The sequence below is a fragment of the Ammospiza caudacuta genome, chromosome 6 (genome assembly GCF_027887145.1).
Source record: "Ammospiza caudacuta isolate bAmmCau1 chromosome 6, bAmmCau1.pri, whole genome shotgun sequence".
NCBI lineage: Eukaryota > Metazoa > Chordata > Aves > Passeriformes > Passerellidae > Ammospiza > Ammospiza caudacuta.
This window is the reverse complement of record NC_080598.1, coordinates 33,574,852-33,587,533: the sequence shown is the minus strand read 5'-3', so window position 1 is coordinate 33,587,533 and position 12,682 is coordinate 33,574,852. Positions and strand designations below refer to the sequence as shown.

The window sequence follows — 12,682 nt, the reverse complement described above, 5'->3', positions numbered from 1 at the left end:
TCTCTTTTTTCTAGATGGAATGGGGCGAGTCCTTGCTCAAGATGTATATGCAAAAGATAATCTGCCACCATTTCCAGCATCAGTAAAAGATGGTTACGCTGTCAGAGGTAAACACTTTCTGGACACGTAGTATGTTAATGTTAATTCACCTGGTTTGGATCCAGCAAAGGTTATTTTGGTTTACATTTAATACAGATCATTGCTGGGGTCACAGTTATATAAAATGCACTGTCTTGAGGGAAGGCCACAAAGCTGAGTTCAGATCTTTTAAGTGGATACAGGTGTACAAGAGAAAATGTACACCCATGTGTGCTCCTAGATGTGCACCTCCGTTGCTCGTGCATTTCTTGGAAACATTTAAAATTCTGGACAATAACAGAACATCTGGTTCTGAATTATGGATTCATCTTCTATTCCTCTGTTATAGATTTAATGAGGATTTTTTTATATGTATTTGACTTTGTTGAACTGTTACAGATATTGATTACATCAGAGAATTTTTGAAGAACTTACCATAATGTTCTCTTATGGAGACACCTTAAAAGCAAAGGTTCTTACTTTAAAAATACTGCAGCTGCCATATATAAATAAAATTAGCTTTATGACTGTATTCATTTCAAGCAGCAAATATAATTTCCCAGAAGATCTGAATTCACACTCTGCTTTGCCACTAAGTGCCACATCACTTTGAGCCAGTTGCTTCTCTGTGTGTCAGTTTTTCCCTTCATAAAGTAAGAATAACAATGCTCACCTCATATGTCCATGAAGGAAATTTAAAATATACAGAATCAAACATTTTACTAGTAGTGACTTTATTGTGGTAGTGGTTAAATCATAACACCATGTTGAAATTTGTACACAATAGCCAACTTTCTTCTAGTGACATTAAAATATCTTTTTTGTTACTGGCAGTCGAAACCATGGACAGCAACTGCCCATGAAATAGACTGCCGGCAGACCCAGGCAACGGGTGAAATCCAGTAGCTTCCCCATACATAAAAATAAAATTTCAGGTCCACAAGATGAGTGTGTGAGAGAAACAGGCAGACCAAAATGACTAGTAATGTGGTCTAGGGAGTGCATATGAAGCCAGAGAAATACAGGTAATGTAACACTGAGAAAAGCTAAGAGAGTGAGCTCTGAGTAGAATGCTGAGTGACAAGGGCCTTGGGATCAAGGCAAAGCTGTCTTGCAACCTGATTGCTGCAGGGTAAGGCAAAGCACGAGTACAATCTCAGTAAACACACAGAATCAGCAGAGTGATCATGAATGTCATTTCCAGCAACTTCTGACAGAACCAACACACAAAACCCAGTTTTGGTGGTGAATTCAAGCAGAGTAACACTGAGATATTTGAATGCATCCAGATAATGTCACTAAAGCTGGTGAAAGTGCTGGAAGGAATGTCCTATGAGGAGCAGCTGAGGACTTTGGGTTTGTCTTGTTTGAGGAAGAGTATGTTGAGAGGTGACCTCATGACTCCCTGCAGCTCCCTGTGGAGGGAAGGGGCACAGGGTGTCCAGTGACATTATGTGTGCGAATGGTTTAAAGCTGTGCTAGGGAAGGTTTAGCTCTGACACCAGGAAATATTGCTTTACCAGGAGGGTGGGCAGACACTGGAACATACTTCCTAGGGAGTGGGTTGGTGCCCCAAGCCTATCTCTATGTCAAAGGCATTTGGACAGTGCCCTTAATAATTTGCTTTACATTTTGGTTAGCCCTGAATTGATTGGGCAGTTCTATTCTATTCTATACTGTTTTGTTCTATTCTTATTATTCTTGTGAACCTGTTATCTTTGGATATGGGGGGGGAAAAAAAAGCTTTTAGGCAGAGATAACACTGACTACATTAATGGATGCTTCTTACAAAAATAAGGATTAGCTCTCAGTGACATAACGTCTGCCCAAATCCCTGTCCTTTTCTCACTTTATATCAGTTGTGTATCATCTATAAACTTTATCTCTGTATTATTATTAGTGGGGGAATAAAATCTAGTTCAGTAGCATTTTATCAGGTTTAAAATAATTTAGCTATTAGGGATTTCTTTCTCTTCTTTTGCTGGATCATACAAGCGCATTTTTTTTCAGTGCAGGCCTAACAACTGTTTTCAGTAGTATTACATGCATTATTCAAGACTATCTACTTGAAGGGTCCTTTTTGAGTTCACTCTAAAGCTCTTAGATTAGTCTGTTTGATAAGCTTTTAAGCTAAGTTAATTATTAGTCTTCAAACATGGGTAAGTACCATAGATAATGATCTGCAAAGCTGCAGCCAGTGCTGGAGTACAAATGTGATAAATCATAGACTGAATGGACATCCTTCCTTAAAGTAGTTCTTCTTGATACAAGGTTACCTAGGTGTACATTCAGAGCTCCTGAAGTTAAACCAAAGTTTTTAAGATAAAGGTTGTCACTGGTTACACTTCATCTCTAGGAAATCAACTTTTTACAGCTACAGATTTAAAATTAGTAATAATGCAGATTTAAATGCTATCTTTCCAGCTTAGTTTGCTTGAGCACTCTGCTGTGCTTGGAAAGGCAGAGCTGCTTGTGCTTCACACATGCTTTACACCATGGTAAAGCCTATCATACCACTAATGCAACTTGCTGAAAGACCTTTGAGGCAGGCAGGAGTTTAAATGTCATTAGTAATTGTGCCTTCCTTGTCCCCGTAAAAATGCAGATTTGATAAATTCGAAGTCCTGAATACTTGTTAAATCAGTGATCTCAGACTCTAATTGTCAGTATTGCAATAGTGTCATGAACATCCTTAAATCTTTGTTTTTAATGTAATTCCTCCTAGTCTTCCTTTACATGACCTCATATTGCCCAGAAATTTTCAGTTAAAAATACTCTGTTTTCTTGAACCAGTGTTTTTCAAAAGAATAAACACGCCTCAAATGGACCTAAAATGTAAAATCCTTACAGAACTTCTATAACCTTAGTCATGAAGAACTGAAGTCACTGAAGAACTGAACATTATATCATCTTTGCTCTTCTCCTGTTCTTTATTTATAATGCCACCTTCTGTTTTGGTTCAGTGTTTACCATTTATGTTGTCCCTCTTAACAGCTGCTGATGGCCCAGGAGATCGATTCATCATAGGAGAATCCCAGGCTGGTGAGCAGGTGAGCACAATTTCTTTTCTCTTTTTTTAATGTATTTTTCTTCTGTAAGATTTTGTTTTGTATTTTTACAAGCCTTGCTAGTGCTCCAAAATTCAACAGTCTTGGATGTGGTGTGAAGTAGGACACAGCTGTACTGACCCTCCTGCTATGTGCCTTGGGACATGATTTCAGAAAGTGAGGTAGTACAGTTACATAAGGAGCTAACAAGGATATCCCAAAATACTTCAGAGCATTGTGCTGACATGTCTGATAGGAGTGCATACAGTAACGTTCTGCCCTGGTCCAATGTTTGAGGACATGAGATTTCTAGTGGCACAACAATTCATAAGCAGAGAAAAGAGTGATTTAACCCCCTCTTGCTGACAGATTTTTTTAAGGATGTCAGCCCAATAACAGTTTTCATAAGATGCTTCCATTTTTCACACTGATAGCTGAAAAATGAAGAGTATAAATTTTTTATTAAGCTTTTGCAGATAGGTAACGATCAGAACAATCTTGAGGGAGCCTGGCAGCAGCCTGGTTTGAGGCTGGTTTGTGAGAAGAGTGTTTGTGCAACTTAGCTGATACATGGATTGATTTTAAAAGCAAGTTGAGGCATGACATGTTTGTGACCTGCTGTGCTCTATAAATATTCATTAATAGACACATTTCGTGATTTGTTCTCAAATTCAAGAGCATATTTCATTAAATTTCTTTACTCATACTGGGGAAATGGGAAAAAAAGTTATGTTCAACTACTCTTACTCTGTCCATTTAATCATGCCTGGTAACTGTGTTCCGGAAAACATGAGTTAGTCCAAAATGTTTCTCCAGCTGTTTCAAGTCCTGATTTATAATTCTGTGTATTTTTTGTATGTGAAATGATGGAAAAAGGGATAAGGAACAGGCAAAACAAGGAATTAATCAATTTTAATTAGGATTTTATAGTATGTCCATTTTGACTGCTAAACAAAAAAATCCAAGTAAAATCAACATATTTCAAAAGTTGTATCAGGTTTTAGAAGTATTACCAGTTGCAGGATGATTTAATTTTTTTTTTAATGTACTTGAACTGTCTCTAAATGTGTAATAGACATTTAATTTGGCTAATCATGTCAGGAAGAGCTGTAAAAATTATTTTTGCTTTAGGTCCCATCCATCATCATGAACTATACTTTGGTATAATAGACATCTTCTCAGTAGTGATATTCATGTGAACTTAGATTAATGGATCAATTGCAAATATATGTTAAATTACTTTCAATTTCAAAAAAACAAAGGCAAGTTAATTCAGCAGTTTTTTTAACCTGCCTTATATTTTTAGCCCTCCTGACTGCATTTTCAAGCATTGGTCCAGAATCCAAAAGATTCAGAGGCAACTATTTTTACAACCCTTTTTATAATCACTATAAAATAGCAAGAACCAGCAGAGCAGCTTGCTGAATTTTCACTCCTATCACTATTCCCCTCTCATCAATATTATCATTTTGCTAGTTAAATATCACAGCACAGTGTTGCTTAAAAGCAGTACTGCTGAAGTTGTCTCTAATGGCGACTACTTCCCATTAGAGGTCTGAAGTGTTTCAGTGTCCTAATCACTTCAGCAGGTTTGTACAAAAGATAAAAGGGCAAATGGAAGCTGCTTCCCTCCAACAAAGTTCAAGAGCTCACTAATGTCTCTACAGGGACAGTCTGTCCTCCCAGATTACGGGGAATAGGAAGACTCTCTGGCAAGGAGCAAAAATTGGGTGGGAAGCAGGCATGCAGAGAGAGGCTATTTCTGAAAATACCAGTGGCAAGTAAGAAAAACAAGGCTGTTGACCTCAGAATAATTGGTCAAAGTTTTTTTTTCTGGAGCAAACACATCTTCAGGTTCATCTCTTTCCCAAGAAATTATTTATAGCCTTGGAAGGCTCCTCAGTCTCATTTTACCCTTCAGTCACTCTCAGCAGCAACATTCTGCTTTTCATGTTACAGACCAATTAACAGAATGATTCACAGCAGGGAGTTCAAAATAGATTTAGATTTGGCTCCTCCTGTAGGGAAAAAGGTTACATAAATGTTAGTAGCAAGGAAGAAGATGGGACTGAGAATTGCAGGAAGGCCATATATTGCAGGAATGCCAAGTTGGACATTTCTGTATCAATTTTTAATTTGTACTTTTTCTGAAATCCATTTACAGATGGTCATGTTTATGTTAACCCTTTTTTTGTATATCAGGGAAAGCTTTCAGGCTTCACCCTCTTTGGGAAGGTTAGGGCACACTTGAGATTACTGGTCACGAGCCATCCACAATGGCCTGTGTGTAGAACACTCAGCATAGGAAAAATAGTTTTCCTTCTGCAGACTCATATAGACCATAGCATTTCCTGCAAGACTTCCTAAAGGTGTTTGTGAGAGGCACTAGAACTAACCAGCTACAATGTTAGAATGAAAAGCAGGCATTTTCCACTATTCCATTAACTTGTGCCTTTTTACAGAAAGGAGCATGGATCATTCTAAATAGCACAGGAGAGGTGTAATCATGTTCAGGAGAAATTGGCTGAGATAGGGGTTGTGCTTAGTAAATTATTTCTGGGTTTTATTCAGTGACTAAAATTGAGTAGGTTATCAGTAATGAAGGCAAAGAACAGAAACCAGCATTGCCCCATTGCAGGTAAAAGTGAGATCCCAAAGGCCTTTAGAAGAGCTTCTGTGAAATTTTTGCACATTAATATGTTTTCTGAGAAGCAATCATTTCTTTATCTCCAAAAACTCTATCATAGAGGAACACAGCCCTGGAGATTCACAAATAAATCTAATGGTTGACTTTTGTTCATAAAGTTAATCTGATCAAATTCTCAGCAGACAAAAATGAAATTAAATTTATGAGCAACATGACCAGTTCTAAAAGCAATTGTATCATGAATTTGTTTAAATGTATCGCATCATTGCATCTCAAAAATTAACTCATCTAACAATAAACTCCAAAAATTTGGTTAGTTACAGCACATTTTATCACCATAGGCTGTGATTTGTGGCAGTAGTAGACATTTTGTATTCTTTGTGATGCATTTTAATAGGCAGAATTTTTTTATGCAATATATTCCTCTGAAATTTAAGCCAGCAATACTTAGTAAGTTCAAAACCATATTACCTATTTGTAATGTATGTTTAGATTAAAAGATACATTAAAAATAGGTAATATTGTTTTGAACAATAATTGTCTTTGAAAAAGATACAATGGTATGCAAAATACATAATCCAAGGGGTAAGCTTTGCCTTTCGTAACATTTCTTTTCATAAAAATCAAAATTACACACTAGATAGCATTATTTTCCCTTTTAAGCAGCTTTAGTACAAATGGCAGTGTTTCAGCTATCCATCCACAATTCCTTGCATAGTCTGGGGTGAGGAATAAATGCCATTTTCTTAAAAGTTTTTTTTTAATGTCATGTGGTTTAGATACTTACATGATAGCATGAGTCTTCCCCTAAAAATACATTAACTGTGACATATGGCAAGTGGGGGTTTATTTTTTTTCTTCTCCAAGGATATTAGATTTCCATTACCTGCAAAGAAGGGTTAAGATTCAGTCAGTTCTAGGCTCACTTATTTCTTGGAATACAAAGGTCGCTGTGATGCTGTGGTAAGGCCGATAAAAACCACCCTTTTCCTATGGCTTCTGTCCCAAATGTGTGAAATGCACACATTTAAAAGTAAAACTCACCTTTCAGAGGTTATGACAGTGCTGAAGTGGAGTAGAAGAATGGGCAAGGCAAAGAGCTTTATGCAGCTGAAGTGCTGACCACTGGTCTAGAGTTTGGTTGTGTCTGTCAGCCCCTGGCAGAAGTCATGGAGTAAATTCCTGCTGGGCAGGAGCAGGTAGCACTCCTGGCAGGTACTGCCTGCAGCCTGGGGGCTGCTGCCAAATGCGTGCTAATTACAGTTTGAGAAGTCCTGGATGAATTCCGGCGCTGCATATGGAGTTTAGAGTCAATGTGCACATGAGTTGTACGTGTGACACGTACAGAATATTTACTCTGCTCACAGCTGCATAGATCTCTGTGTAGCACATGTTCACTTATAACACTGAAACCTAGATAGGCCAGGCTTCCTGCTGTGCTGGGAGGAGCCAGCAATGAAATCTCAGTCATCATATCAGCTTCTTTTAGTTTCATTTTTTAGAAAATTTTTTTCGTTATTTATTTCTTAAGTAGTTATGGCCAAATTACAGTTTTACCTTGGTTTTGACAAATGTTTATTAAAATAGTCTGCCTGGTGAGAAGTGTTATTAAAACCATATAATTTATTTTATCATGTTGTTCTGATATTCTTCTATTCTTTGTACTGCTTCCGCTGAAACTTTTTAATGCTCTGTAACTTTATAGAATTGTAAAATATTATCACTTTTAGGCAATTCTAAATTGACCCTCGATAGATATTGTCTGTGAACTAGTATTGAGCTGTCTCAGTGTTAAGAAATGTGCCTAAAAATTAAGCAGTTGGTTACATTACTATTATACATTGGCTTTTCATAAATAGTGTGCTGGTAAAACAGAACAAAAATCCAACCAAAGCAATTTCAGCCCTGGCAGCCAGAGTGCTCTGCAAAAATATTTATGTACTGAGACCTGCTAGATTTTTGTTCATGGAAGTTTCCATCTAACAGTTAAATTTTTAAGCCAGTTATTTTTCTGTGCCAAATATTTTTCTGAGTATTAGTATATTCCTTCTTCTGAAAGTTGTTCATGTGATAGAATTATAAGGAGAAAAACCTGAAGCACCTAATATGTGGCCATATAAATAAAGCCAGGTATGAATTGGAGTTTATTGTACCTGTTGATATTGCCCACAATATATCAAGAGTCATGCAGCAAATAAGAATTCAGGTCTTTCAGATAGTTTACTTGCATAAAGTTCCAGTGGCTTGAATTTTTTTTTTATCCAAAAAGAGATTAATTTCTGGTTTTTTGTTTTTCAGCCAACACAGACGGTGATGCCTGGTCAGGTAATGCGAGTTACAACTGGTGCTCCAATTCCATGTGGTGCTGATGCAGTGGTGCAGGTGGAAGATACAGAGCTCATCAGGGAATCAGATGATGTGAGTCACAAGTTAAAAAACTCATTTTTCTTTTGTGTGCGGCAGCAAATGGCACATGATACAATCCTGTAAATATGAAAGTCAATCATACAGTAAAGCGCTTCAGTAATCTGGGAAGTTTGAGGGATTTTGTATCAGTTCCTAGTGGCAATTCTCACTTTTTCAGGCTGTGATAACAGTACCACAGACCTTCCTGTTCTGACTGATTTTTCATCAAAATTGTTGAGTGCTCACTCTAAAATGTTTGGGAGCATGATTTGAGTGAAAGGCAAATGCCTCTTGGAAATTCATGCCCACAGTCCAATTCAATTGCCTACTGTAATTACATTTTAAAACACAGGCTAGTGGAAATCTCACCAGATAAGAAGGGGAATTTTTTTTAAAATTACATTATGATCTCAGAATAATACAGTGAATTACTGCTGATGTAATTAAAGCTGAATATGATTTTCTGCACTTCGGTTTTAAGTGCTGCAAAATCCATAGGAGGACTTGGATTGCTTTAAACTGTGCTATGAGGACAGTTCTGTATTATCAGAGTTGGTCTTGTTTCAGCAAAGGAGAATTTGGTGGATTTTGGAGAATACTTCTTATACAAATGCCTTCCAGTGAATCTGTTTAGGAAAAGAGGTTTTGTTATGAAACAGGGGAAGTAAATGTTTTTTTAAACTACAACTAAGATTTTTTTAAGACATTTGTGCTCCTTTAAAATGAGAACATTACTGAATTTAAGACCTCTGAAAACCAATAAATGGATAAGGTGCATATTCCTCCAGAATGTAGGCACAAACCTGTTTTTGAACAGATTTTCCAGCCTACCTTTACATCATATTAGTGGACTACATTACAGATGCTGCAAATAAGAACACAGAAAGAAAACACAGAAAAAAACACAGAAAGAATATGAATACTGTAGTACTAATTCTGTATGCACCATTGTCTCAACATATGAAATGTGCTTTTTATGAAGCAGAGGAGCTCTCTGTAGACAACCTTATTCCAAAGAGTCCATCTTAGACTTCCTTTGTGTTGCTGTGTTTGCTTCTGAATCCCAGCTGTGATTTCAAGGCACTATCCTCATGTTTGCTGTCATCTGAGAGACTTCAAGGCGAGAAGATGTGTCTCTTATTGTCACAACTTCCAAGTTCAGCTTTGGAATGAACTATGTGTGTGGTTCTGTGCTCAGATCAGCCTTTGCTCTACTGCTGCTGTTCTGACAAGCTATTCCTTCACCACAGCTCAGTGTCAGCATTGTAATTGCAGCTGGGGTGTAAGCAGATGAATTCTAGTATTCAAAACTGATAAAGTCTGCAAAAACTGAAACTCACTCTCAGGATCCTTTCTCATGCCTTATTAATCTTATTAAATGCATAGATTTTTACATCTAATGAACTCATCAAGCTGTGGAGGATGTCCTTATTCCTAGCAGGGAAATTATTGAAATTATCAATCCTGCTTTGAGGTTACAGATGTATATGTATAGATTATATCTTCCTGCAAAATACACCATTGCCTTCACTGCTTTTTAATCAATTCCATTAGCCTTACTGAGCAAGTTTTTTGTGGCCATTGCCCGCCTCATCTTGAGAGGACTACCACATTGCAAATATAAGCACTACATCATAATGGAAAACCAGAATTTTTTCTAGTCTAAGTTTAGATTTAGTGTTACTGACAGGCTGGCACTATCTCAAAACTGAGTGTATATGTCATCAACCCATTTGCAGGGCTTAAATTTAAATATTAATGATAGAGGTCATGTACCATTTATTGGCATTGAATGAATCACCAAACTATTGACATTCTGAGTAAGGAAATGCATCAGACTCTTCAGACCACTGTCTCTTGTTCACAGTAAACAAACAAGATGATTGAGCCCTTTCTGATTCATACAAGGCTCTCAAGTAGGAGTATCCACTACAGGAATGTTTGTGAGAATCCTGAAACAGCTGCAGCACACAGCTTCTTTCCACCTTTCTGCTAATGTAATGTCTGCCAGACTAATGGTCTGTTTCAAGTGCCATCTTTGAAATGGTTTGACCAGACCAAGTTGGCTGGGAGGAGTAGAAAGAATCCACTCAGTATACCAGATCAAGAGGTAAACAGGAAAGCTATATAAACACAGGTATCATTAAAAAAAAAAAGGGAAGCTAAAACTACATATTCAGTGCTGGTCCTCCCCTAGTGAGCTCATCATAAAGAGCATTTCTTAAAATGTTTTTCAGTTTTAGCACACATTGTCTTACAACCTTTACAAACAAATCAGGAGAATGATGTGATTCTTAAGCCACAATGTTTTAGTGTAATGAGTGCTGTGTAGACTTCTGAGAAATTTAACATTAATCTTCTTTGAATAGTTCAGCTGACCATATGTGATGTCCTTGTGTTTGTAGGGCACTGAAGAACTAGAAGTTCGAATCCTGGTGCAAGCTCGGCCAGGCCAAGATATCAGGTCTGTATTTATTAAAATATTTCTGTTAGGAATTGAAGGGCTGATGAATTTCAAAGTAATTTTTTAATCATGAGTGGTACTGACATTTTGACAGTCAGACTAAGGAGAGTCCGTGGATGCTCCAGACCTGCAGCAGGACCAATGAAGGAAAGGTACTTTGGTTCTCATCCTATTTTTCTTTCATGTTGTTTTTCTGTCCTGATTTTCAGACCCATAGGACATGACATTAAAAGAGGTGAATGTGTGCTGGCTAAAGGAACCCACATGGGTCCATCTGAGATTGGTCTCTTAGCAACTGTTGGAGTAACTGAAGTAGAAGTTAACAAGTTTCCAGTGGTTGCAGTCATGTCAACAGGGAATGAGGTAAGAAAAATTTGTTTAGAATTATAGTCTGAAATACTGTCTTTTTTTTGAGGCAATGTTTTGGACTAGTGGCTTCCACCCTACTCCCAAGCAGACTCACTTTTGACAGCAACTCATGCTGACATGAGCTATTTCTGTGAGGCATCAACCCATAATAATCTGCTTGTGTTTTCTCCCTTAGGGGCTTTCTCACAGGTCTCACACTCTCTTTGCCAAAATTTTGGTAATGTATCCAACCATGTGCCAGCTGTTTTCCTGCTGCCAGCAAGGGAGAACCTGTGGGGTAGTTGGGGTTGTAATTCATGTGGCCAGTCATTACTGAAGAGTAATTTATTTTAAGCAACGTCCTCTATGTCTGTAACACAAATGGCAGACAAGCTGACTTGAAAAACTCAATAGTTCTACCAAATGCCTTGTTGCAGTATTGTGCCTCAATATTCTTTCTTATAGTAGCACATGTTGAAATCCAGACACTTTCCTGTTGGTAGAATTGCAGACCAGCTTTATAATTGTTTTAACTACATCAGAAAAATCAGGTTTAAGATTAACTTAATTTACTAACTTTACATATGTTGTGTGTTGACCCAGGCCAGCAACTGTGCCCTCTCACTTCTTCCAGCAACAGGACAGAGAAAGAATAGGAAGAGCAAAATCTAAAGAACATGTGGGTTGAAATATGTGTGTTAAAACAGCATGAAGTTTTCACTGTCCTTTAAGACAAACTTTTTGAAATCCAGCCTCAAATATTAACTCAGTAGCTGTATTCTCATGCAGCTTGGATACATTCAATTTTGAAAGACTTTGAAAACTTTTCATAGGTTGAATTTTGTCGTCTGGGGTACAGATTATTGCCAGATTTCATAACATAAACAGGGTGTGGCATGCAGGAACCAAACCACTAACTGAGGAATAAATCCATAGAGCTACAAGGATTACAGGTGGTGATTTTCTGACTGGTAACTTCCATATGATTGAAGATTCTTGCATGTCATTAAAGGGTCCTTTACTGATGTAGACATTCTCTTTTGTAAAATGCTAAAACGTTCTTTAACATCCTATGACAATCTTCACAGAAACAGAGCTGCAAGCCAAAGCATAAAATTTACCCATGCTCCACTTCTCATTATTCTTACCTTATTACCTAATGCTGTGACTTTGACAGATACATTCTTATTAGTAGTAGCATTATTTACCTCTTGTCAATATTGTATTGTGCTTTTGTGTCCTACATTAGAATTTCTAATATATATAAAACATACATTTATATATGTATGTTTTGTAGTTTAGCTTCCAAAATACATAACACATGTGAGGTAATTGCCGCGATAGATTATCTTAAGAGAAAGTTCTTCATCCAAAACAGTAATTGATATAAGAACTAAGCATAAGGCTTCTGTTCATTAATCCAATGCAGAATGTTGTATTTAAGATATCTTTTTTGGTGAGCAGACAAGGAAATTCAAAATGTTCATTAATGCCTTTAAATCTGGTTAACAACATCAATGAGGTTCCCTTAGAATCAATTAAAGAGGAAGAATAACGTGAAAACTTGAAAGTTTTTTGTTTGATTGCTAATGTCTGAGATTAGAAGCCATGTGCTCATAAGGAGTAAGAATGTTTTGCAGACACGAACCAGTAGAAACAAACTAAACAATGGAGGATTGGACTAAACAAGCG

The 12,682-nt window shown here is 37.2% G+C and overlaps 1 protein-coding gene across 24 annotated transcripts in view; it reads left to right on the top strand.

The window, feature by feature from the left end:
• GPHN (gephyrin) overlaps positions 1 to 12,682 on the top strand; it is a 268,916-nt gene that overhangs the window by 227,619 nt on the left and 28,615 nt on the right. For all 24 annotated transcript variants that reach the window (XM_058807892.1, XM_058807902.1, XM_058807893.1 and 21 more), the window contains 5 exons: positions 15 to 107; positions 3,073 to 3,128; positions 8,071 to 8,190; positions 10,584 to 10,642; positions 10,852 to 11,005. In XM_058807892.1, coding sequence (XP_058663875.1) covers positions 15 to 107; positions 3,073 to 3,128; positions 8,071 to 8,190; positions 10,584 to 10,642; positions 10,852 to 11,005 — 482 coding nt within the window. The remainder of the gene's footprint in view (positions 1 to 14; positions 108 to 3,072; positions 3,129 to 8,070; positions 8,191 to 10,583; positions 10,643 to 10,851; positions 11,006 to 12,682) is intronic.